The sequence below is a fragment of the Cebus imitator genome, unplaced genomic scaffold (assembly GCF_001604975.1).
Source record: "Cebus imitator isolate Cc_AM_T3 unplaced genomic scaffold, Cebus_imitator-1.0 Scaffold117, whole genome shotgun sequence".
Taxonomy (NCBI): Eukaryota; Metazoa; Chordata; class Mammalia; order Primates; family Cebidae; genus Cebus; species Cebus imitator.
In genome coordinates this window covers 2,847,087-2,872,348 of record NW_016107432.1, presented here as the reverse complement: position 1 = coordinate 2,872,348, position 25,262 = coordinate 2,847,087, and the positions used below count along the sequence as shown (strand labels likewise).

Here is a 25,262-nt window from a genome sequence, read left to right as displayed (position 1 = left end):
ACGGTCCGGGGACAGGGAGGGCCTGCCCAGAGGGGGCTGTCTCCACCGCAGACAAGCTCCATCGGGGCTGGTGCTGATGTTCAGGCCGCAGTTCAAAGTTTTAAGGCCCCATCAGCGAGAAGCAGCTGGTGGCTTCAAAAGACACCCTAGGAAGTCCGTGGAAGGTCTGATAGAAGCATGCTTTGCCCACCATTTTAATTAACGTGTGCGTCAGAAATCACCAAATTCTGGTAGAAATGGTCAGATGAGGGTTTTCCAGGTGTTTCTGACGCTGTCCACTGTCTCCTTGATGGTGAAAGGCATGTTAAACAGTTTTTCCTCAGAAGTTGGCTGCCGTTAGCCCGTGGGAAGTGGGCTGAGTGAGCCCCCACCTCCTCATGGGCAGCGTGGCTGGGTCCGAGCTCTCCCAGAGCCAAGGCACAGGGGCCTTGGGGCCTGGCTGAGGGCAGGCTCAGGGTTGGGGTCTGGAGGAGGAGACAGGACACGCAGGGGTGGTGACTCTGGGCCTCCCAGCACAGGCAGGCGTCAGGAGTCAGCTCGGGAGAGCACCTGCCGCAGGGCCTCTGCTCTGGGTCTCCGCCTGGACGTCTTCCTGCTGCCTCCAGGCAGCCCCTCCTGGTCACTCACATTCTTCAGTGTGTCTGTCCCAAGCACAGCTCCTGGAGGGCCAGGGTCCCTGAGGCTTTCGCTACTTTCCCTTCACCTGGCGGCCCACCCAGGGCCCTGCCCCGGCAGCTTAACCAACAGCTTCTGGACAAACAGAATCCTCCCAGTTGAGGACTGAGCTGAGGACAGAGTTCCCCTCCACCATTTCGGGGGCCTGCTCTCCTCCTTCCTTGGACTGGGTCCCCAGCTCACCCTCCACTCCCGGAATCCCCCTGTGGCCTTGGTGCCCCCACCAGTAGAGCCCCCAAGGCAGCTCTGCCCGCTCCTTCCCTCCACAGCCCACAGCCCCTTTCCTGCGTCTCCCCAACATCCTCCCCCCAACCCCCGGACTGCCTGCCGAGCTGGCCTTGGAGCCCCGTCTCCGCAGGTCCCTGCTCGGTGGCTCGTGATGGGCTCCCTGGCCGTGCAGACTCCTATCCACGGTTAGGCCCATGGGGGCAGGGACCCCGGAGTGCTGCCAGCGGCGGGGAGGGGTGACCTGCGTAGACGCGACTCCCAAAGGCCACCAGTGCCACGTGAACAAGACCCGGGGCGCGCGTGGGGCAGGAGAGCTGGGCGCTTGGCGTGAGGCCCGGGTGGGGGTCGCGAGGGGACAGCCCGGGCTGCAGGCTGGTCCCCCGTTGCAGTGAGGACAGCGGTCGGGGGCAGAGGGTCCTGGGCCTCGGGCACGGCGAAGTCGGCGCGTGCGAGGACCCGACAGACGGAGTCGCCTACGCACCGCAAACCCCGCTTCCCGGGACCCACCCTGGGAGGCCTGCGGTGCCTGGGCGTCCCGCGTGGGAGGCGTCTGTCTGCGCAGTCGCGGGCCGGGGTGCCACAGGTGCAACGCCGCGCGTGCGGCGTCCAGAGGCCGCGTGAGAGGAAGTCTGGGCCGGCTGCGGCCAGGCTGAGCCCACGCGGACCAGTTCCCCGCGGCGGGTGCGCCAGGGGCCCCCCACGCGCCCCCCACGCGCCCCCCACGCGCCCCCCACGCGCCCCCCACGCGCCCCCCACGCGCCCCCCACGCGCAGGCCCCGCCCCGCCCGATCACAAGGCCCGCCCCCAGCCCCGCCCACCCACAGGGCCCGGCCGCGTCCTGTAGCAGGCCCCGCCCCACCCACGCAAGGCCCGCCCCCTCCCCGCCCACCAGCAGCGCCCGCCCCCGTCCCGAGGCTCGCGCCTGCGCAGTGGGACGGGCGCAGTCGGAAGCCGGGCTGGGCTGCGCCGCGCGGGCGGTGAGCGGCGGCTCCGGTCCCCTCAGCGCGGACCCGAAGGGGTTCGGGCCGCTCGGGCCGGCAATGGCGGCGGCGGCCGAGCCTGGGGCCCGCGCCTGGCTGGGCGGCGGCTCCCCGCGCCCCGGCAGCCCGGCCTGCAGCCCCGTGCTGGGCGCAGGAGGCCGCGCGCGCCCGGGGCCGGGGCCGGAGCGGGCGGGCGCCAGAGCCCCGGGCCCCGCCGCCGCGCCGGGACACAGCTTCCGGAAGGTGACGCTCACCAAGCCCACCTTCTGCCACCTCTGCTCCGACTTCATCTGGGGGCTGGCCGGCTTCCTGTGCGACGGTGAGCGCCCGTGCCCCTTCCCGCGGGCACGGCCTGCGCCGGACGCACGCGCTCGCCCGGGACCCCGGCCCCGGTGCCCATCTGGCCGCCCCCTGCGCCTGCCTCGCGGGCGGGAGCCTGAGCCGAGGGGGCGCCGGCGCTTTCTGGGCGGGGGGCGGGGTCCCAGCCCTGCCCGCGGGACCTGCCTTCGTGGGGCGGCCTGGGCCTGTGCGCCGTGGGGCTCGGGTTTCGGGGGTTCCTCACCTGGGAGGTGCGGGCAGCGTCTCCATAGTGCTGCGCGGTGGCCGCGACCCAGCGCTGTGCCTTATGCAAGCGCGACCTCCCCTGGGGTCCCCACGGCCGGCTTCCTTTCCCAGCGGCTGGGGCAGCAGGTGTGGTCAGGCAGGGCTGGTCTGGGCCTCTGGCCCTGACCCTTCTCATGCTGTGGCCCGGAGCCCCAGCCTCCTGCAGAGCCAGGCCGCACCCTGCTCCACCCAGCTGCCCAGCCCTGGCTGGGGTGAGGATGGCCCTTCCCTGCCCTGGGCCCGGGCGCTTCCAGGGCTGGCTCTCTTCTTCCCCCGCGGCAAGCAGGCAGGCCTTGGGGACCACAGCCCAGCCTCTGAAGGGAGCCAAGGACAGGACTGGAGTCCTGGACGTTTGACACTTACTGTGTTCTGGCCAGGGACACCGAGGTGGGAGGGGCTAAGCAGCCTCTGCCCTGCTCAGAGATTCAGGCCTTTGCTCTGAGGATAGGGGACCACTCAGGCCAGGGGCTGCAGAGGAGACTGGGCCCTTCACACAGGGATGTTGTCTGTGGTGGAAACGGCAGTTGTTCCGACCCCCAGGGCTGCACAAGGTGGCCTGGCCCGCCGGCTTCTTTGTTACATCAGAGCATGGCATTGCCATGCCTGCTGCCTGGGGACGCCAGGGGCTTCCCCCAAGGTGGGGGGTGTGCATGTGTGGCTGAGGCAGCTCCCAGCCTGAGGCCAGACTCTGGGTCCCCTCCCCTTTGGGAGGTGGCACAAGGGCCCTCCTGGGCAGCACCCGTGGAAGAGGGGCTGGCAGGGATGTGGGAAGAAGGGCGCCCTCCCCCTCCAGGAGAACCAAGCATGGGGTGTGGGGTGAGCAGGCCCTGTCTCCACAACAGAGGGGACCTGGGCGCTGCCTGTCCCCCCTTCTTCTCTCGGCGGACCCCAGCTTGCTTCCAGAGCTTTTCTCCTAAGCCGCCAGGAGGAGCTTCTCTTGGTCCCATCTGGAGACTGGGGTGGCCAGGTGAGGGGTGCTGTGTGGCAGCACCAGCAAGGCCTTCTGGGAGAGCGGCCTTTCCCGGCTGGGCTGCCTGGGGCTCCATGGCACAACCTTCACCCAGGGCTGTCTTGGCAGGTGTGTCACAGGGTACCCTGCCCATTCCCAGCCCCCAGCAGCCTTTGCCCCAGCCCAGGGCTCCTGGCTTCCCTCCTGACCCGGCCCCACCCTCCTGCCTCTCTCACTGCTGGGGTGTGGTGCTTGCCGCTCTTATGCCCTCCTGAGCACCCTGCTGGCTGAGGTGCTCCCTGGGCCCTGTGCACATAGCCAGAGCTCCTTGGGAGCCTTGGGGCTGCCCACTCCCCAGCGGCTCCTGCCTTTCCAGAGCCCTCAGCTGCCCCAGGTGGCTCCAGGTCTGAGGCATGATGACAGCACACAGCAGGGACAGTTAGGGGGAGTGAGGGACAGGTGTACCTGGCAAAGCTGATCTGCAGAAGCCGGAGCAGCCCCTGCCGCTTGGTGAGCCCCCAAGCCGTCCCTTGAGAGGCCCAACTGCAGAGGCAGGAGGCGTGCTGGGCCTGCCAGAGGGGCAAGGGCTGCTGTCTGGACGAGAGGATGCTCACTGTCCTCCAGGATGGTCCGGGGCACCCAGGTGCCTACTCTGGGCTGCAGGCTTTCCCCAGTGAGGGGTGAACTCGAGGACCACAGGGCCCCTGGTGCTGCATGGTGGGGATGGTGGGAGTTGCCCTGGGGCCTCTGACTTCCTGGGTGGGACAGCATTGGGTGGGACGGGCCTGCTCATGCAGCTCTCATTCCCACAGTCTGCAATTTCATGTCCCACGAGAAGTGCCTGAAGCACGTGAGGACCCCATGCACGAGTGTGGCGCCCAGCCTGGTCCGGGTGAGTGTGGGGTTGGGTGTTGCTGTTGCAGGAGGCTGGGGAATGTGTCAGCTGTTGGGTCGAGCACTGAGACCCTCTGCGTCAGACGTTACTGATACCTGCGGTTGAAAGGCAAAGGTCAGATACCGCTCGGGATTAAAAGCCTTAGCACCCACCCTGCATGGACCTGCAGGGAACAATGCTGAGAAAAGCCCGTCCCAAAGGTCGCGAATAGCAAGATCCTGTCCACAGAACGTGCTCAAAATGACAAACTAAAGGGAGCAAAGATGAGAGGTTTCCACAGGTGGAGGAAGTAGGCGTGGCTGTGACATACAGCGTGAGGGCTCCTGGGAGGATGGAGATTTCGGCTTCTGGGGCTGTCAGCATCGCCACTGTGACTTGACTGAAGTTTGCAAGATAGCACACTTGGGGGAGCTGACAGAGGCTTCAAGGGGTCCTCACAGCTGTGTGTGAACCCACAAGCATGCAAAGACAGAAAGCCTGGAGCCCGAGGACATCTTGGCCACCAGCCTCCCTCTGAGGGCTCCGGGTGGGGAGGGAGGTGACTGGCTCAGGGGACTTCTCTGACAGTGGTGACAGCAGGGACAGGTAGGAAGGGCCGGACTTATTCCTCCTTCAGCTGTCAGTCTCACCCTCTGCAGACTAGGCTCCCATGTCCACATTCCCTGCCGAGCTCAGGCTGCAGGGTGGGTGCAGGCCTCGAGATGGGCGCGGGTGTGTGGCAGGAGGGGAGGCTAGGCCGGCAGGTGCACTCCTGCCGCTGGTGGGCATCTGGCTGCGCCATCCTCTCTAATGTTGACGCCCTATTCCTAATGATGCCGCTCCTGGGCTGTGAGTAGGAGGCCTGAGGACACTGGCTCTGGTGGCGGCCGGCACCCTGGGGACACCACATTGGCTTGGGCAGCACCCCATGTGGACGGCCTGAGGCTGCAGCTTTTAAAAGTTGATTTTAATGTCTTCTTTTATACTTTGCTAAATTAGGAAAATACAAATGTGTTTCAGCTATATGCACGACAGGAAATTTAGAAGACATTTAACAAAGTAGAAGTCACCTACCACTCTGGCATGCTCACAGCTGCTATTCTGGAACATGGTCTTTTCGTGTATGCTTTTATTGGGTGTGGTTTAAGTTTGAGGATAAGGACAAGAGTCGGGAGTGAAGACCTGGCCTTTCTCCTTCCCTTCTTGTGGAAAAGCAGCAGCCCGGCCCTCCCCAGCATAGCAGTGTTGACCCACACTCGCTATGGCCCCATTGTCTCCCAGAGGGCAGTCCCTGTGTGCTTGGATCTCCCTGGCTCTGAGGAGACAGATGCCAGGCGGCTGACAGCCTCGCCTGTCCCAAGGAGGGAAGGGGTGGCAGGTGGGTCTGGCTTCCTGGTGCTACGCAGGGTTGCTGGGGGAGGCCACAGCCTGCTCCCTGCTTTTGACCAGCCAGGCTGCCCCCAGGACTGGGAGTGTGGTTGCTCCTGGGGCCTCCTGATGGCACAGCCGGCTCCGGCTGGGCAGTTCCCAGCAGGAGTTCTGCAGGTGAAGAGGGAGGAGTGGTGGGTGTTGGGCGGCCCGTGGCCCATACCGAGAGCATGGAGGTGAGGCTGCGTCTGCCCTGGCCAGGTGGCTGTGGCCCATTGCTTCGGCCCCCGCGGACTCTACAAGCGGAAGTTCTGTGGTGTCTGCCGCAAGGTCTTGGAGGCGCCCGCGCTCCGCTGCGAAGGTACAGGGAGCCCGCTTGGCTCCCCTCGCCCCTCCCAGCATCCTGGTCTCTGTCGCCCAGGGTGGCCCAGCCCACCCCCTGCCGTGCAGCTTGTCAGGTGATGGGGGGTGCCGAGGGCTGGCTGCCCGGCAGCCACAGGACAGTTAAAGGATTCGGGGTGCTAGGTGGTGGAGACAGGGCCAGACCCAAGTGCCAGCGGAGGCAGGGGTCCTCCAGGGTGGGGCTGAGGCCTCTAACCCTGCCTGCCCCCCAGTGTGTGAGCTGCACCTCCACCCAGACTGTGTGCCCTTCGCCTGCAGTGACTGCCGCCAGTGCCACCAGGATGGGCACCAGGACCACGTGAGTGCGCTGGTCCCAGGGAGGCCTGGGGGATGGGGTGGGCCCAGCTGCTGACTGTCCCCCACTCTCCAGGACACCCACCACCACCACTGGCGGGAGGGGAACCTACCCTCGGGAGCACGCTGTGAGGTCTGCAGGAAGACGTGCGGCTCCTCTGACGTGCTGGCCGGCGTGCGCTGCGAGTGGTGTGGAGTCCAGGTGGGCACTGGGAGGTGGAGGTGGAGGGTAGGAGAGATGTGGCGCGGGGTCCAGGTGGGCACCGGGAGGTGGAGGTGGAGCGTAGTGTGGGGTCCAGGTGGGCACCGGGAGGTGGAGGTGGAGGGTAGCGTGGGGTCCAGGTGGGCTCCGGGAGGTGGAGGTGGAGGGTAGCGTGGGGTCCAGGTGGGCACCGGGAGGTGGAGGTGGTGGGTAGTGTGGGGTCCAGGTGGGCTCCGGGAGGTGGAGGTGGAGGGTAGCGTGGGGTCCAGGTGGGCACTGGGAGGTGGAGGTGGAGGGTAGCGTGGGGTCCAGGTGGGCACCGGGAGGTGGAGGTGGAGGGTAGTGTGGGGTCCAGGTGGGCACCGGGAGGTGGAGGTGGAGGGTAGGAGGGGCATGGCACGGGGTCCAGGCTGGGTCTGCAGTATGTGGGGTCTTTCCCTGGACCCAGCACACCTGGTGCCCCCAGCTCCGGCTTAGGCCCTTGCACCCCCAGGCACACTCTGTCTGCTCTGCGGCCCTGGCCCCCGAGTGCGGCTTCGGACGCCTCCGCTCCCTGGTCCTGCCGCCTGCATGCGTGCGCCTGCTGCCTGGCGGCTTCAGTAAGACTCAGAGCTTCCGCATCGCCGAGACCATGGAGCCAGGTGAGGCGTGGGCCAGCCGGGCCGCCCTGGGCTGGGGGCTGCACACTGAGTGAGGGGTCCGTGTGCCCATCCCGCAGGTGACGGGGGAGACGGTGCGGATGGGAGTGCTGCTGCGGGGCCAGGCAGAGAGACGCCGGTGCCTCCAGAGTCCGGTAAGTGTCCGCCTCATGCCTCCCATGCCCCACCATCTCCCGGGTGCCTGGGACCCATGGAGTTTCCCCGGCCTAGGGAAGAAAACACTGAAGATCTTCGATGGCGATGAAGCGGTGAGGAGAAGCCAGTTCCGCCTCATCACGGTGTCCCGTCTAGCCAGTGTGGAGGAGGTGTTGGTAAGGGGGAGCCTGGGGCAGGTGTCTGAGCACCCACCTCCACTGCGTGTCCCACACCTGGCGCCCCTGACCTGTCTTTCCCAACATGGTACCCCTCACCCACCTACCCCCACCTCCCCAACATCACCCTCCCAACAACTTGGCTCCCCCAACCTGACGTCCTGCAGGAGGCCGCGCTCCGGGCCCACCACATCCCCGAGGACCCTGGCCACCTGGAGCTGTGCCCGCTGCCCCCTTCCTCACAGGCCTGTGACGCCTGGTCTGGGGGCAAGGCCGGGAGTGCTGTGATCTCAGAGGAGGGCAGAAGCCCAGGGTCTGGGGAGGCCACGCCGGAGGCCTGGGTCATCCGGGCTCTGCCTCGGGCCCAGGAGGTCCTGAAGATCTACCCTGGCTGGCTCAAGTGAGACTGGGCCTGAGGCTCAGGGTCTGCTGGGTGGGGTGGGGGGAGCTCCAGCTCAGGCTGCGTCCCCACAGGGTGGGCGTGGCCTACGTGTCCGTGCGAGTGACCCCGCAGAGCACCGCCCGGTCCGTGGTGCTGGAGGTCCTGCCGCTACTCGGCCGCCAGGTATGTACCCTGGGCCTGCTTCCCATCCTGGCCAGACTTGGTGGGGGGGTCACTGTCCCCAGGATGCCAGGCCGCCATCACAGCCCAGGCGTGCCTGTCCCCATGGGTGTCCTGAGGTGTTGGGGCCTGCCCAGACCTGATGCCGGCCTCTGCTTCAACAGGCCGAGGGTCCTGAGAGCTTCCAGCTGGTAGAGGTGGCAATGGGCTGCAGGCACGGTGAGTAGGTGGCCGGTGGTGGGCTGGCGGTCTCCACGCCTTCCCGGCGTGGGCCGCTCCCAGGCTCTCCCTTAGGGTGGTGCTGGACATCAAGGCCGGGCCCTGTCCTCCTGACCAGCTCTACCCTGCATCCCCACGGGCCCCGGGGGCTCAGGGCAGCTGTTTCCAATGTGGGCGAGGAGCCTGGTGCTGACGGGCTGTGCCCCTCACCTCTGCAGTCCAGCGGACCGTGCTGGCGGATGAACAGCCCCTGCTGGCCCGGCTACAGGATATCCGGCAGGTCAGTGAATGTGGACGCCGGCCCCCAGGAAACCAGCAGCCCTCAGCCACAGCCTCTGCCCTGCAGGGTGCATGTGCCCCAGACGCCAAGTCCTCAGCTAGGCAGCGGCTGTTCCAGCTGGCAGGGCAGTGCCCTGTCATAAGTTACTTGGTTCCTGCAAGGAGGCCTTGAGCCACAGACCTCCCTGAGGTCTTTGAGGGAAATGGGCAGGGTTGTCCACAGCAAGGGAACCTCTGTGGTCTCTCTCCTCATTTTCATGTTGACTTGATTCTGGGACTCTTCCCAACCCCCGGTTTTGCGGATGAGGAGGCAGAGGGTCTGGTGCCGGCGGTCCGTTCTCCCCGGCCCAGCGTCCTCGCCCCCTCCCTGCAGGTGTCCGTGCGGCAGCTGAGCCAGACGCGGTTCTACGTGGCAGAGAGCAGGAATGTGGCCCCGCACATCTCCCTGTTCGTTGGCGGCCTGCCTCCCGGCCTGGCCCCCGAGGAGTACAGCAGCCTGTTGCTTGAGGCTGTGGCTGTCGAAGGTGTGAGCTGCATGGCTGGCCGTGGGCTGCTGGCTGGGGATGGGGTCTGGCAGCTGTGGGGCTGCAGTGCTGAAGCCGGCTCCTGCCTCTCCTTGAACCACTGAGGCCTGAGTGCCAGGGCCAGTCCATGTCACTTCCTGCAAGGTGCTTTGGAGCTTCCCGCCCTCTGTGGCCCTTCCCTGTGGTACTGGGCCTCCACCTTTTCCTCTCCCTCTGGGGGGCCCTGTGCCTCTGGGGAGCTGGGAGCCCTGCTCCTGAAGTGGGGAGTTGGCCCTTGGGGTGTGATGTCACCCTGAACAGGCCGGGGGGCTGGCCCTGGCCACCAGCGCTCCGCGTCCTTCACTTTCCACCACCCTGACCACAGCCTGCCTTTGCAGCCACTATGGTGTCTGTGAGTCACGTCTACTCCTCCCAAGGTGAGCTGCCCTGATAGACGTGGTCACATGGGGCCCAGGGGTGTTCCTGGGGTGGGGCGGGACAGCCCTGATGTCACGTGGCACCTGATCTTTCCCTCGGTCAGCCCTGGGCTGGGGAAATGTCTTGGTTCTGTTCCTGCCCGGGCACCGTGGGGGCCGTGGGACAGGCTCCCCCTGAGTCCTGGGCTGCTGCCACAGGTGCGGTAGTGCTGGACGTCGCCTGCTGTGCAGAGGCTGAGCGGCTGTACGCGATGCTCAAGGACACGGCTGTGCAGGGTCGCCTGCTCACTGCCCTGGTGCTCCCTGACTTGCTGGTGAGTGAGTGGCCGAGCCGGCTCTTCACACACCCCAGGGGTGGCCAGAGGGAGTCTGGGTCTGCAGGTGCACAGTCCCCACAGCCAGACCCACTCTTTTCGTCGGGCGTCTCTTCCTCAAGTTTGCTGGGGGCTTGTAGGTGCCACCCATTTGTGCCTCACAACAGCAGGAAGGACACTGTTGCTGGTTTTACACCCTTGACCAAGGGGCCTGAGGTCAGAGGGTCAGTGCTCATCTGAGGCTGCCCGTGGGTGATACCAGTTCCCTAGGGCCCCGTGGGGCCAGGCCCAGGTTCCGCACTACACCCAAGGCCTCCACCCAGTAGGGAGGCCCACAGGACGTGGCTCCTGGATGTGCTGGGTCCCGCTGCGGCTGCCTCGTCACGGGCCAGAGCATGTCTGTGACCAGCTGTCAGCATCCCAGGCACAGCGCTCTCGGTACAGCCCAGCCCCTCCCCAACCCGGGAGGCCTCAGGACCTCTGCTGTCAGCCTGGAGCTCCCAGGGGAGTCGGTGCAGCTCCCAAACTTTGGATGCTACCCTTAAGATCTGCAGTGCCCAGAATAGGGGGCACCTGGCAATGGGGCAGGACTGGGGGGAAGGGGCACGGCCCACAGAGGAGCAGGAGGCTGGGACTTCACCCTGCACGCCGTGCCTTCATAGCAGGCTCTCGGCCTCAGCCCATCCAGCCCCAAAACGGTCCTGTAAGGACCCCGAGGTGTCCATGCTGCTCTGCCCTGAACCCTGACCCTTGACCCTGACCCCAGTTCAGGTGAAGCAGAGCTAAAGCAGAATGAGTTGTCTGTGGCTGGGACGGGTGCTGCCTGTGGGTCCTTCCTGTGCCTTCCCTACCTGGCCTTGCCTGGCTCAGGACAGGGTGGCCATCCTTGCTGTCCCGAGGACGCAGCCCCTGCCCCAGCCCACTCGCTCTGTGGGTGGAGCCAGGTGTGGGCCGACACCCCTGCCCCAGCCCACTCGCTCTGTGGGTGGAGCCAGGTGTGGGCCGACACCCCTGCCCCAGCCCACTGGCTCTGTGGGTGGAGCCAGGTGTGGGCCGACACCCCTGCCCCAGCCTACTTGCTCTGTGGGTGGAGCCAGGTGTGGGGTGACACTCCTTCCCCAGCCCACTCGCTCTGGGCGGAGCCAGGTGTGGGGTGACACCCCTTCCCCAGCCCACTCGCTCTGGGCGGAGCCAGGTATGGGGCCGACACGCGCTTTCTCTCTCCCGTCAGCTGCCTGCCCTGGGGTGAGTGGTAAGTGGTGACCACAGGCGGCTCTGCCTGCCGAGTGGGTCTCGAAGCCCCGAGTGTGTCCTTGCCCCAGCCACGGCCGGCCCCTGCGCCGCCGCCCACCCTGTGTCTGCACCCAGCCTGTCTGTCTCCTTTGCCCAGCCTTCCTCTCTATGGGGGCCCAGACTCTTGTTGTAGGGACCCCAGCTCTGAGCCTGCTGTGTCTGGATCTGAGCACTGCTTCCTGGGGTTGTGTGGGGAGTTGGGCTCTTCTGTGGCCAGGGGACGACGCGTGCCACCCTGTGAGTTTAGAGCTTTTCTCAGCTGCTGTCTAGGCAGGTGGGGGCCTAGGAGCGACTTCCTCCAAAGGTGTGCACCAGAGGCCCCCCGGGGCAGCCTCGGTCTCAAGCTGTGCCAGGGAGAGTGCCACGTGCATTTCCAGCCTGAATTCACAGGCTGCATGGCCCAGGCAGGCGTGGTCTGTTCACACTCGGTTCAGTGGACAGGTCTGAGGCCTTTGTGCTGGGAGCGCCAGGCAGCCAGCAACGAGGTGGGGTGACCGTGCAGCTTATGTGCGAGGCCTCATGCGTGCGGGTGCTGGCCATGCCTTCCTGGGATGGGGGCTGGTCCAGGCCGGGTAGGCTCAGGGTTGGGGGCCAGGAGCTGCCTGGCAGCCTTCAGCAGTGGGGACACCTCACTTTGGGTCCCCATGCTAACCCAGCCCCCTGTCTGTTAGCACACGAGGCTGCCCCCAGACAGCCGTCCCCTCCTTGTGTTCGTGAACCCCAAGAGTGGAGGCCTCAAGGGCCGAGACCTGCTCTGCAGCTTCCGGAAGCTGCTGAACCCCCACCAGGTCTTTGATCTGACCAACGGGGGTCCTCTTCCTGGGTGAGTCCAGTAGGACCCCTGGTACTGGGCAGCAGTGGGGGCGGGAAGGGCCCCAGGAGGGTACCACAGCTGTCTCGGCCAGCGGGAGCTCCACTGGGATCCCACGCCGGGGCCTTGAAGTCCCCCACATGGCCAGGAAGGGCATCTGAAAAGCAAGGGGCAGCCTGGGTGGGGGTGGGCTGCCCCGCGGCTGCTAGAGGACATTTCCTGTCTGTCTAGGCTCCACGTGTTCTCCCAGGTGCCCTGCTTCCGGGTGCTGGTGTGCGGTGGCGACGGCACCGTGGGCTGGGTGCTCGGCGCCCTGGAGGAGACGCGGCACCGACTGGCCTGCCCGGAGCCTTCTGTGGCCATCTTGCCCTTGGGCACAGGTGGGGTGAGCCGTGCACAGAGGAGGGGGCCTCAGGGTCTACCCCTTCCTGCCCTAGCTTTCACTGAGGCCTGGGCTGGCGTCTGTCCCCATGGTGGGGTGTGCGCCCTGTTGATGGGCGGTGGGTGTGGACAGCCGCTCTGCATCTGTGTCCCAGGGAACGACCTTGGCCGAGTCCTCCGCTGGGGGGCGGGCTACAGCGGTGAGGACCCCTTCTCCGTGCTGCTGTCTGTGGACGAGGCTGATGCTGTGCTCATGGACCGCTGGACCATCCTGCTGGATGCACATGAGGCTGGCAGTGTAGAGAACGGCAGGGCAGACGCAGAGCCCCCCAAGGTACAGGGCGGCCTGGTGTGGGGTGTTCTTCAGGCTCCTGCATGTGACGTCGCCACACGTGTCACAGTGGGCGTCCTCCCAGCCACACACGGGTGTACGCACCCACAGCTGAGGGAGGCACAGTAGGCGGCCACTGCTGGGGATGGTGGCCAGCCGGCTGGCGACATAGGCTGCCCAGGACCCGGCACGCTGCCTTCCTGGGTCCTGGGCTTGTTGCTGGGGCAGCCCTTGCCTTGTCTGCCTGCCAGCTGGAGGCAAAGAACTAGAGTAGCTGTTGGGGAGCTCAGGGAGCCTAATGAGGGCTGCTGGGTCCTGGGAGATGAACGCCTGTCCCCAGATCGTGCAGATGAGTAACTACTGTGGCATTGGCATTGACGCGGAGCTGAGCCTGGACTTCCACCAGGCACGGGAAGAGGAGCCTGGCAAGTTCACAAGCAGGTACTGGAGCCGCAGAGACCGCTGCCTGGTTCCCTCAGGTTCCCCAGCAGGTGCCAGAATCTCAGGGGCTACCACCTGGGAGGGTGTTCACCCAGTTTCCCCAGGGGACAGGCAGAGGGGCCAGAGGCTGTCTCAGGAGGGTGGGGCTCCCTGGTGATGGGCGGCGTGTCCCGTGCTGCAGGCTGCACAACAAGGGTGTGTACGTGCGGGTGGGGCTGCAGAAGATCAGCCACTCTCGGGGCCTGCACAAGGAGATCCGGCTGCAGGTGGAGCGGCAGGAGGTGGAACTGCCCAGCATCGAGGGCCTCATCTTCATCAACATCCCCAGGTGCCCCTGGGGGGCTTCCGAGGGGCTCTGCCCAGCGGAGCTGTGGGCGGGCTCAGCCCTCATCAGGCCTGCACTGACACCTCTGTGCCCACTCTCTTATGTGGCAGTTGGGGCTCGGGGGCCGACTTGTGGGGCTCCGACAATGACGCCAGGTTTGAGAAGCCGCGCATGGATGATGGGCTGCTGGAGGTGGTGGGTGTGACGGGTGTCGTGCACATGGTGAGCCGCTGGCCAGGTGGATGGGTGGGCCCGGGGCAGTGTCGCTGGTCCCCACTGAGCCCAGCTGGCCTCTCCTGCCCCAGGGCCAGGTCCAGGGCGGGCTGCGCTCCGGAATCCGGATCGCCCAGGGTTCCTACTTCAGAGTCACGCTCCTCAAGGCCACCCCGGTGCAGGTGGACGGGGAGCCCTGGATCCAGGCCCCTGGACACATGATCATCTCAGCTGCAGGCCCTAAGGTACATGGGGTGAGGCTGGAGAGACAGGGGAGGTAGGCTGGGTCAGGTGGGCTGTGGGAGTGGCCAGTGATGCCCAGAGGGTGGAGCATAGTCTGCTGCCCCTGGCCAGGGTCTTCCTTGGCTCCAGGAGGGTGCCTGCCTCAGGAGGGCTGTGCCGGTGGTCAGGGCCACAGGTGGCGCATGTGCGGCCGGGCAGGTCCTTCCCCTTCCATGAAATGGAAGATAGCTTCAGCTGCCCAGTCCGAGGACTGGGGGCTGCCAGTACACTGTTCCTCCGTTGGCCACGTCACCCTGGCCCTCTGTCCTCTGTCCCGGGACAGGTCCACATGCTGAGGAAGGCCAAGCAGAAGCCGAGGAGGGCCGGGACCACCAGGGATGTCCAGGTGGATGCCGCGCCTGCCCCTGAGGGCGATCCTAGGTAGGGGTGGCCGGGGCTCCTGCGGTCTCTGCCCCCACTGGTGTGTTTTCAGGTGGTCTGGAGGCAGCTGTGTCCACACAGTGGCCAGCCCCGTGGTCCGACCTGGCTTCAGCCCTGACTGCAGACCTTCCTGGGCCTGGAGCGGGACCAGCCCTCATCCCATTGGTGCCACACATGGGTGTCACCACCTTCATCCCACTGGAGACTGCTGTGCAGGTGGCAGTGTGTCCCACGTCCCGCGTGGGCACGGGCTCTGGCTGGCAAGCCCTCTGCCCTGTGGGGGCCCAGTCCTCTCTTGGAGGGTGAGCACCCATCCCTCCATACCTCTCCCCACTGAGCCCCTTGAGCTGGACAGTGCTGGACGCAGGCCGTCCAGGTGGGTCTGACCTTGCTTTGTGCCCCTCAGGCTGTGCCCCTGGCTGGTCCTTCACAGCAGCAGGCTCCCTGGCATGTCCCTGTCCCAGCACACATGCTGACAACCCCTCTAGCCTCACTTCGCCACCCCCGGCAGCCCCTGGCAGGCAGCGTTTATCGGGCTGCCAGGTGGTGGTGACTGGTGACTTCCTCGTGTGTCTCGGGGGAGTGGAGAAGGTGCCTTCGTTTTCTGGCCTTGTTATCTATAGATGGCAGCTTGGACCCCAAGTGCAGCCGCAGGGGTAGGCAGTGCCCGGCTGCCCTTTCCTAGTGCCTGTGCTGGGGGAGGAGAACCTCTGTCCGCATGGAGGGCAAGTCTTGGGTGCCGCCCTGACAGCACCGTAGCGTGCATCTGCTCCTCAGCCCTCAGGGTGGGCACTTAGCACGCAGAAGGGACCAGAAGCAGGGCCCAGCGGTGCAGAGGAGCTGGAGGTGTAAATAGCTCTATGCGTGTGGTGGAGCTGGCTTTCAGTCCCAGACCCCACGCTAGCACTTTCTGCGCTGCTTGAAAGCCGTTGACGTGTAGTTTCGTGTTTGTGTGAGCTGCTGTGCTCGGCCCTGTCCCTCGTCAGCATGTGGAGATCCTGCTCCTGCAGTGCCCCTGCTCCCATGCCCCCAGACAGCTCAATGGAGGGGGCTGCGTCTGGGCCAGACTGGGGTGCATCCAGAGACAAAGCTGCTTCCACGTGCTCAAGGATTCAGACGGCACACTAGCTCTGGGAGGAGTCTGACCAAAAATTATGCCGCCTCTGCGGGAAGCCTCCTGACTCCCCCCACGAGAAATGGTCCCAGAGTCCCGGTCGCGCCCTTTCCCTTGTGGGGCACAGCTGGCCTGGGCCTCCTATTCTGGGCCAGGGCTTTCCTGGGTGTGGCCTTGACCTCAGAAGTGGCTCTGGTTTGGCCCCAGGAGTATGTGGCCTGGCCCAGCCTGCAGCCTCCTGGCAAGCCCTTGGTGCCACTAACCCCCCAGCGCCGCCCCCCTCCCCGCCGCTTCTGCCAAAACTGCACAGACATGCATTGTCAGGCCACTTGTGGCCTCCAGTGTACACACCTGTTTACGTCATCTGTCCCACCGTCAAAACCAGCCCCTTGTGTGTGACTAGTTTCGCTTCGCAAGTCTTGGTGTGTAACTGTGGTAAGGGGATTGTCCTGTGTGAGCGAGCCTATGCCCTGCACACTGGGCCCCTGTGTATTTATCGCTGCCTGAATGCAACAGTAATTTATATCTGGGACAAATACAGACTGGGCATCACTGTCCTGCTGTCTCCTCATCTTTGTGTCAACCACCAAGGTGGGAAAGGGAGGGGAAGGCTTAGCACTGTCCCCCCCAGGGCAGCTCTGTATAGGTCGTGAAGGGGGCTGGGAATGGGCAGTCCCTCAGTGGGTGGGTGTGGCAGTGTCTTCGTGTTGGAGAGAGTGGATAGGCAAACGCCACAAGGCACATTTCAAGTTCCTGGGAAACCCCTCACTACAGAAACTGGAACACAATTTGAGGACTCAGATAGAACATATTTCACAGTGAAAATAAAACCAGGCCACAGGAGAACCACTGAGGCCTGCCCGTAACTCAGCTTCCCCCACCCAGCGTCCTGTCCTCCTGGGTCCATATCTGGTGGTGGCTGGGAGTGGGCCCTGTGGCTGCTAGCAGGGGGAAGGGAGGAGCTGGGCCTGTGGGTCGTCCTGGCCCGTGGGGGCCGGTGGGGAACGTTGGGGCCGGGCTAGGCCCCGCAGGAACCGCAGGCTGGTCAGGGCCAGGCCCACGAGCAGGCGCAGCAGCAGGAAGGCGCAGGGCACGGCGATCTGTGTGAGATGGAAGATGCCCGCGCTGAACCTGCTCAGCAGGCAGGTGGAGGCGAAGGCCAGCAGGCTGGCACAGGGGTACAGGGCCAGCTTGGCAAACATGAGCACGTGCTCCTGGCCGCCAAACCACACCGAGGGCTGCAGCGTCTCTGCCTGGTGCAGCAGCGCCGTGGTCCAGATGGCGAGCTGGAAGATGCTGGCCAGGAAGATGATGGCGCAGCTGACGCGGACGCGCTCCAGCTCATCGCGGGGCTGCCGGGCGAAGGCCGAGGTCTGCTGGTAGGCCAGTGGGAGGCCACCCACGAAGGCCAGCGAGAACGTGTTGAGCAGCCCCATGGCCTGCGTGGCCTTGCGCACGTGCAGGAAGAGCGAGTGGTGGGCGAACCACAGCAGTGCCACAGTGGCGAAGGAACCAAAGTATGCCAGGAAGCGCGGCCCGAACACGCTCAGCGCAGCCACGAGGCTGCCGCCGAACCTCTCCTTCACGTTCTTGGGGTCCGGCACGTTGTCCTCGCTGAGAACAGGGAACAGATGGATTTGTGCTGGCCTCATCGAGGCTACACAGGCCCCCCGCACGGTGTGCTGAGTGCCTGTCAGGGCTGCCTGGCCGCGGCACGTGGCTTTTCAGATGAACGACGTGGACTTTGCAGCAGGCTAAATTGCAGAATGCATATTTATATATATGTGGCACACTGACCTAACATTATGTGCTGTTCATCTGAAATTCCACGGTTACTGGCACCCTTCTGCTTCGTGCTAAAGGGAACCCAACCCTGCTGGCCTGAGTGCTGCTGGGGGCCCTCTCTGGCCGAGTGCGTCTGCAGTGCAGGGCCAGGCTCCTGTGGGGCAGCAAGGTCTGTTCCCCCTCAGCTTCCAGCCCTCGGAGCCACCCACATAACACCTCGACCGGAGATGTGCGGAGGGCTTGTCTCCATGGTTCTCAGATGCACATGGCATCTTGGGAGGCCAACTCCCAGGCCGGACTCTGCGGCCCCAGGAGGCTGTGGGAACCACCCTGGTCAGGGCCGCTGCCTTCTGACGGCACCACCCAGGAAGCCGGGAATGGCATCGTTTCAGCACGGTGGTCCTCAAGCAGCCCCACACAGACTCTGTCCTCCAGAATGACAGGCAGAGGGTGGGGGGTGGGGGTGGGGGTAGGAGCCAGTGGGGGCAGCAAGGGCAGGAAGTTGCTGGGAGCAGGCAGGTCACCCTGGAGCATCCCTTGCACCTGGGCCTTAGAGACAGGTGCCAACCAACGTTTGTTTCCCGCTTTTAAAAATGCACACATTGCAGCAGAGAAGAGCTACCAGGAGAGCATTGGGAGACTCGGACTTGAGAATATAAAGCACAGAACATAAAACCATAAACCGTAGTGTCTTACCCTAACGAGATCACAGTGCTGCACTATGACCAGGGAACAAGACACTTCAAAGATGTGAGAAAGCAAATTAAAACGTGATGACTACCAGGCATGATGGCTCATGCCTGTAATCCCAGCCCTTTGGGAGGCCAAGGTGGGCAGATCACCTGAGGTCAGGAGTTTGAGACCAGCCTCGAAAACGTGGTAAAACCCCATGTCCACTAAAAATACAAAAAATTAGCCGAGGGTGGTGGTGGGCGCATTAGTCCCAGCTAGTCAGGAGGCTGAGGCGGGAGAACCGCTTGAGCCACTGCACTCCAGCCTGGATGACAGAGCCAGATTCTGTCTAAAAAAACCACCAAAACCCAAAAACCAAAATATGACAACCAAGATGAGCACTTTAACAGATGAGGCAGTGGAGGAGCAGATGCTGGAAGGAAGTGGAAGCAACAGCAGGCCGTGGGGAGTGGGAGGGGCCTGGGAAGTGGGAGGAGCCTGGGGAGTGGGAGGGGCCGTGGGGAGTCGGACAGGCCTGCAGGGCTGGGAGGTGATGGGGGACTGGGAGACGACGGAGGGGCTGCTGGGAGGAACTGGTGCTGGGGCAGGGGTGAGGCCTGGGGTAGGGGGATACCCACGGCTGCTGAGCCCTTCTGGGAAGAATGAAAAGAACAGTTGGCAGCTGGTGCTGACTTCGCCTTGGCACCCCATTCCCAGCCTGCACTTGGGGCGGGGGCCGCTGGGAAGGGAGGGGGACTGTTTGGAAGGGAGGGCTGTCTTCCCTGACGTGGGGGCTGCCCTGACCTCACATAAAACTTTAGACATCCAGGGGAGGTGGAGCCGAGACCCCTGAACCTTTCTGGGGTTCCCAGGACACACTGGGCACCCCATATAGCTGGGGCAGGTGGCATGGGGTCCTCACCAGATATCCAGGATGAGAAGGGTGGCCACGATGGCGTAGACGCCGTCACTGAAGGCTTCCACCCGCTCCTTGCTGAGCGGCTCATGAAGGTCAAATGTGAAGACTTCCACTGGGTGAGCCGAGGGCTCCCTGTGGCCTGTGGACAAGCCAGGAAGGTGGAGCTGGCCAAGCCCCACCACACGGAGCCACAGCCTGTGTGGCTGTCACTGCCCCATCCCAGAAGAGACCTGGAACGTGCAGGCCAGGAGAGGAGACAGCACAGAGACACCCCGAAGGACAGAGCAGGGGAGCCCTGGCCACTACCACGCACGGAGGCATTGGCCCATGCACGGCCCTCAGTGTGGAGCGGCCACGGAGAGGCGGGAGGCCGTTGGCCTCGAGCCAGCCAGTCATCACCTACCCAGGAGCCTGTCTCGGCACCAGCTGGCGGCCTTGCTGACGTAGGGGAGGAGGATGACGGTTGCCATCAGCAGGTAAGACTGCAGGGAGACACACCACAGGTTAGCGCCGTCCACATGGGGCCGAGGCCAGACACAGCTGTCTGTGTGTGCCAAAGAACTGGCAGCGGCAGGAGGGAGGGTTCTGTAGATCATGTATCTGACAGGGCCAAGCAGCCAAAAAGTGTCACGAATTCTGAAGCCCAGCACAGTGGCTCATGCCTGTAACCCCAGCGGCTCATGCCTATAACCCCAGCACTTTGGAAGGCTGAGCAGGTGGGTTGCTTGGGCCCAAGAGTTTGAGACCAGCCTGGGCAACATAGTAAACTGCATCTCTCCAAAAATAAAAATTATCCAGGCGCGACTAAGTGTGCCTGTTGAACCTGGAAGGCAGGAGTTGCAGTAAGCAGTGATCCAGCTCGCTGTACTCCAGCCTGGTGAAAGGGCAAGACCGTGTCTTAAAGGCTGCCTGCTTGCAGTTCTGACAACTCACCAATAAAGACAACCCAATTAAAAATGGGCAAAGGATGACAACAGACATTTTTCCAAACGAAATGTGCAAATGGTCAACATATTCATGAGAAGATGCTCAACCCCCTCCGCCATGATTAAAACGCACATCAAACCACAATGAGATTCGACCCCCTCCGCCATGATTAAAACGCACATCAAAAACCACACCAAGATTCCTTCACACCCACTAAGATGCAGACAAATGAAAAACAGCAGGTGTCAGTGAGGATGTGGAGAAATGAACTGCTGTGTGCTGCTGGTGGGAACATAAAATGGTGCAGCTGCTGTGGAAGTTTGGTGGTTCCTCAACAAATTAAACCAAAAAAAATTCAACACAGAATCACCATATGACCCAGCAACTCACAGCTGGGCACACACACAAAAGACCTGAGAAGACAGATCTGAAGAAACAGTGGAATCACTCGACGGCCACACGTGTCCAGGAATGCTCACAGCAGCATCACTCACAATAGCTACGTGTCCAGGAATGCTCACAATGGCTTCACTCACGATGGCCACACGTGTCCAGCAATGCTCGCAGCGGCTTCGACTCACGACAGCCACACGTGTCCAGCAATGCTCACAGCAGCTTCACTCACGACAGCTACACGTATCCAGGAATGCTCACAATGGCTTCACTCACGATGGCCACACGTGTCCAGCAATGCTCGCAGCAGCTTCACTCACGACAGCCACACGTGTCCAGCAATCCTCGCAGCGGCTTTGACTCACGACAGCCACATGTATCCAGCAATGCTCACAGCGGCTTCACTCATGACAGCTGAAAGACGCAGATTCCCAGATCTCCATCTACGGCTGAATGCGCCCACGTGACGTGGCACAAGACTCACAATGGACTCGGCCATAAAGAAGAAACACGGTTTTGACATGGCAACAACATGGGTGAATCTCGACAATGTTAAGAGGCCAGATACGAAAAGGCCACATACTATATGAGTCTCTGCATATGTAGAATCCAGAACACACAAGTTTATGGACACAGAAAGCGTATCTGGCTCCCAGGGACTAGGTGCTGACCTCATCAGCCTGCTCCGTCACTCAGTCACGACCAGAAGGGGCTGTCCCATCTCTGACACCAAGACTGCCTCAGACTGCTCCCCCTTATCCCTGTCCACTGTGCTGGCCACCCACCCACCTGCTGCCTCTGCTCAGGACTCAGCCCACCTGCCCTCTGCCCAGAGCCCCTGCTCTGCTCTGACCTCACAGAGGCTGCAGTTGAGGACACCCGCCCCTCCTGCCAGTGCCACTGGGTGGCCCACCCTTCTGGAGGAAGTCCCTGGCCTCTGGCCCGCCCCACCCCTACATCTCCCTGGTGTCTACTCCCTCTTGTTTCACGGGCATCAAATGCATCTGGTCTAAGAGCCCAGCAACACAGCAGCCATGGCTCTGGGGCTCACAGGTCACCCCACTGCTCTGGCCTGGGCTCACTCGGGGCTCGGCTATGCCTGGCCTGGGGGCCTCCGACGCTCTGGAGCCAGTCCTGCTTAGCCCCCCAGCTCCAGCACCTCTTGGTGGAGGAGACAGCCTGCCCAGGCCTCTAGTGAGTGAGGCAGCAGCACCAGGCGCGCACCGGACATGTCTGTTTCTTTAGAGACTGGGTCTTGCTGTGTTGCCTAGGCTGGGGTGTGGTGCTATTCACAGGCACGATCCCTCTACCGACGGGCACAGTTCTGACCTTCCCCACTTCCGACCTGGGCTGGCCCCCACTCCTTACGCAACCTGGTGGCTCTCTGCTCCTGGAAGGTCACCACATTGATGCCAAACAGTGCAGAAATCCAACCGGCATAGCTACGATCTCCCCGGCTCCCACGATCCTGCAGCGCCAGCCTCCAAAGTAGCTGGGACTATAGGTGCACCACTGCCACCTGGCTGCCATCTATTTTAAACTTGGGATTCTTCTGAAATGTTTACTAAACATTTACAATAACAACCATTCATTTTTCCACAATTCTTTTTTTTTTGTTTGAGACAAAGTCTTGATCTTGTTGCCAGGGCTGGAGTGCAGTGGCCCAATCTCAGCTCACTGCAACTTCCACCTCCCGGGTTCAAGCAATTCTCCTGCCTCAGCTTCCAGAGTAGCTGGGATTACAGGCGCGCACCACCACACCCAGCTAATTTTTGTATTTTTAGTAGAGGCAGGGTCTCACCATGTTGGCCAGGATGGTCTCCATCTATTGACCTTGTGATCTGTCACCTCAGCCTCCCAAAGTGCTGGGATTACAGGCGTGAGCCATCGCACCCAGCCCAGATTTCCACAATTCTTATGGTCCTCTGGGTTTAAAAATTCAATTTATGTCAAAGGTGCTCCAGCAGGTCCAGCTGCCACAAATAAAGCTGCGACTTGAACTCTGAAACAGCTGGTTTTTAGGGTTTGTTGCTCTGTTTCTGGGTGATGGTGGCATTCCTAGAATGATGTCTAGAGTGATGGTCTTATCCAATTAAATCAGCTGTTGGCTTAAGAACCACAAGTGAGCAGCCCTCAGTCTTCCGCCTGAGCGAGGGCTGCGAGGATGCCCTGTGCTGCCACCCCCTCCCTGCCCCTGGCACTGATGCCGGATGCATGTGGTGGCCCCTGGCAGACCCAGCTCCTGCCGCCAACAGCTGGGTCCTCAGCTCTGCTTTCTCTACTTTCCCAGGCTCCACTGTGGGTTCTAGAACTTTCCTTTGTTGCCTTCTCCCTCTCCCCGGTGGCTCGCATTCTCCAAGCACCAACAGCTGACGTTGCCATGAGCAGATGCTGGGCTTTTCCCCAGGGGCTCCTCCTCCAAACAGCTGTTTGATGTTTACAGTTTTATAGATTCCGTATCCAAAAACAAGTAAAGGCCGGCATGCTCGCTCACACCTGTGATCCCAGCATTTCGGGGCTGAGGTGGGAGGACCACTGCAATCCAGGCATTCCAGGCTAACCTGAGCAACACAGCAAGATGCTGTCTCCCCCCAAAAAATACAAAAAGTATCCAGGTGTGGTGGTGCACACCTGTAGTCCCTGAGACTCGGGAGGCTGGGGTGAGAGAATCGCTTGTGCCCCGGAGGTCGAGGCTGCAGTGAGCCAAGACTGCACCACTGCCCTCCAGCCTAGGTGACAGAGCAGGATCTTGCCTCAATAAATAAAAAATGAAACAAGAGAACGTGAGCATGCCTGGACTCCCGGTGTCTTTGCTTCTCGTTGTCGTTTTGAAGCTTCGCTGAGAAGGACACTCAGCTGCCCCTTCCTTCCATGAGTGTCCGTCTCTGTCCTCGACAGGCTGGGTCCCGAGGCTTCAGAAGCAGGCCTCCCTCCCTGGCGCCACTCACTGCAGCCCTGGGCCTCACACACGAGACCCTTGGTGGGACCCCTGCCTGCCTGCGCTCTGCCCCCCGCCCCCATGCCTGTCACTCAGGGGGGACATCGCTCCCATGGTGGCCCCGTCCTGGCCCGGGCCCTGGGGGCTGTCCCAGCACTCACCAAGGGGACAAAGAAGAGGGAGAAGATGGCTGCCACGAGGCAGAGGGCTGGGCCTCGGAGGACGATGCCCAGGATGTGTCTTCGGTACAGGGTCCTATGGGCAGAGTGCTGGATCTGCGGGCTCAGCAGGTGCGGGAAGTGGAATGCGTACCCCACAATCAGTGCCTGTGGGAAAGGCAAGCTGCGGGACGCCAGCCCCAAGAGCAGGGGGGCCCCCACACCAGTCAAGCCCCAGGCTATAAGGCCTGCACACAGGCGGGGGTCTTGGGGGAGGGGATCTGGTGGGTAGAGGTGGGCTTGTACCCCAAGACACTTTGGGCAGGGGGGCTGAGGTGGAAAAAAAACAGGAGCCCATGCTGGCTCCTGGGGCCACTGTCGGGGGGAGTCTCAGGTCAGAAAGCAGGGGGGCTCTGGGCATGCCACATCCTATGTGTGTAGGTGGCCCTGGGCACCCTACCTGTGTGACCTGACGATCACACACACACACACACACACACACACAGGGCACCCTACCTGTGTGACCCGACGATCACACACACACACACACACACACACACACACACACGAGATGCAGGCCCCCGACCCCCACCTGCATGACCCCGATGGCGATCACACACACACACACACACACACACACACACACACACACACGGTGCAGATCCCCAGTCCCCTACCTGCACGATCCCGATGGCGATCACACACACACAGAACACGAAGATGCCCAGGGGCACATCAGGGAAGGTCACCATTAAGGAAAACTGTTAAAAACAAAAACAACCCCCCAAATCCAAATCCTAACCCTAGGTTACCAGGCTCCTGGGCTCTGGAGCTTGGAACTGGGCCATGGTGAGAGCCTCCTCACCGCACAGGACACTGGGAGATGGGCGGGGCCACCAAGGATGGGGCAGCTGGATGCTGGGACATGTGTCCAAACTGCCCTCACCCCAACCAACTCCATCAAACGTCTCAGGCCTTTCAAGCCAGAATGTCACCAAATTCATATGAAATCCCCTAGACCCCAGTTCCTGGTGGTACACGGCCTTGCACATTCAGACCAGCAGCCACTGCCAGAACTTGGCGGCACCTGCACAGCCTGAGCAGGGCAGGGCAGGTGGCTGGAGGCTGCAGGAGCCGCCTGCCAGGATCAGGCCTGGGATGGGCAGAAGGCTGCAGGATTGGGGCTGGTGGGAGCTGGGAGCGCCAGTGACTCCCTCACCGGGGTCAGTGCCTCCCCTCCCCAACCAGCCTGGAGCCCCATGCAGCCCCAGAACCTTCTGTTCTCTGCAACCGTGTGGCCTGGGCCCAGGACTGTCCAGCTGGTCTGTTTCGGAGGACAGGCCAAATCCAGTGGTGCCCAGCAAAGCCTCAGGGTGTCAGGGGCCTGGCGTTGCTCACCGTATAAGGCAGGAAGGTGATGGTCATCATGCAGGCCTGGGGGGAAGGAGGGCATCATGGGCATGAAGCAGCCTGGGGAGGAGGGCAGAGGAAGGGACAGAGCCCACCTGGGAAGGCGCAGGGCCGGGCCCTCCCTAGGACAGAAGGGTGGGCCAGCAAGTGCATCCAGCCCCCAGACCCTACAGAGACAGATGGGGGCACCTGGCTTCTCTGTCCCCCACACCTGTGCCCAGCCCAGCACCCCCCCGGCCCTCCACACCCTGGCCTTGTCTGGGAGGAGATACAGGCTGGCGGCCCATGGGGAGGGAAAGGTCACTCAAGGAGCTCCCAGGAGTGGACAGATTGCAGCTCCAAGGAGCCCTGCAGGCCACGAGAGAGGCAGCTGTGAGGGTCGGATGACAAACTAACTCCCCAGAAAACAGGAACACACTCACCAGGTTGAGCAGGGCAAGTGTGTCGTCTATTTTCCCAACAACCTGGAACAACCTACATCGTTTAAGAAAAAGACAAAAAGACAACACAATGCGCTCTAGTCACATTACAGCACACACACTCCCCAGCACTCTCCAGGCGAAGCACCATTAAGAGATGTCATTACCAACCAACATATAGCCCTACCTAGTGCACACGCACACACTCCC

The 25,262-nt window shown here is 62.8% G+C and overlaps 2 protein-coding genes across 9 annotated transcripts in view; one reads left to right on the top strand and one right to left on the bottom strand.

The window, feature by feature from the left end:
* Positions 1-1,851: 1,851 nt before the first annotated feature.
* Positions 1,852-15,989, top strand: DGKQ (diacylglycerol kinase theta). The gene is made up of 23 exons (XM_017538949.2): positions 1,852-2,202; positions 4,248-4,327; positions 5,939-6,038; positions 6,292-6,377; positions 6,450-6,575; positions 7,069-7,216; positions 7,294-7,368; positions 7,445-7,545; positions 7,713-7,945; positions 8,020-8,110; positions 8,272-8,326; positions 8,545-8,606; positions 8,979-9,129; positions 9,507-9,545; positions 9,744-9,859; positions 11,824-11,975; positions 12,195-12,343; positions 12,500-12,678; positions 13,016-13,116; positions 13,298-13,444; positions 13,552-13,663; positions 13,747-13,899; positions 14,220-15,989. Exons 1-23 carry the CDS (start codon positions 1,944-1,946, stop codon positions 14,319-14,321), a joined length of 2,817 nt encoding a protein of 938 aa, XP_017394438.1. The 5' UTR covers positions 1,852-1,943; the 3' UTR covers positions 14,322-15,989.
* A 230-nt stretch (positions 15,990-16,219) lies between these two features.
* Positions 16,220-25,262, bottom strand: part of TMEM175 (transmembrane protein 175) — a 28,917-nt gene continuing 19,874 nt past the window's right edge. For 4 of the 8 annotated variants that reach the window (XM_017538953.1, XM_017538950.2, XM_017538954.2 and 1 more), the window contains 7 exons: positions 25,056-25,107; positions 24,622-24,657; positions 23,901-23,984; positions 23,227-23,391; positions 19,211-19,289; positions 18,811-18,946; positions 16,220-17,045 (listed from right to left, as the gene is read on the bottom strand). In XM_017538953.1, coding sequence (XP_017394442.1) covers positions 16,373-17,045; positions 18,811-18,946; positions 19,211-19,289; positions 23,227-23,391; positions 23,901-23,984; positions 24,622-24,657; positions 25,056-25,107 — 1,225 coding nt within the window. In that variant the 3' untranslated portion in view covers positions 16,220-16,372. Of the gene's footprint in view, positions 17,046-18,810; positions 18,947-19,210; positions 19,290-23,226; positions 23,392-23,900; positions 23,985-24,621; positions 24,694-25,055; positions 25,108-25,262 lie in introns of all 8 variants that reach the window. The other 4 variants (XM_037742160.1, XM_037742161.1, XM_017538956.1 and 1 more) reach the window with 3 other exon arrangements.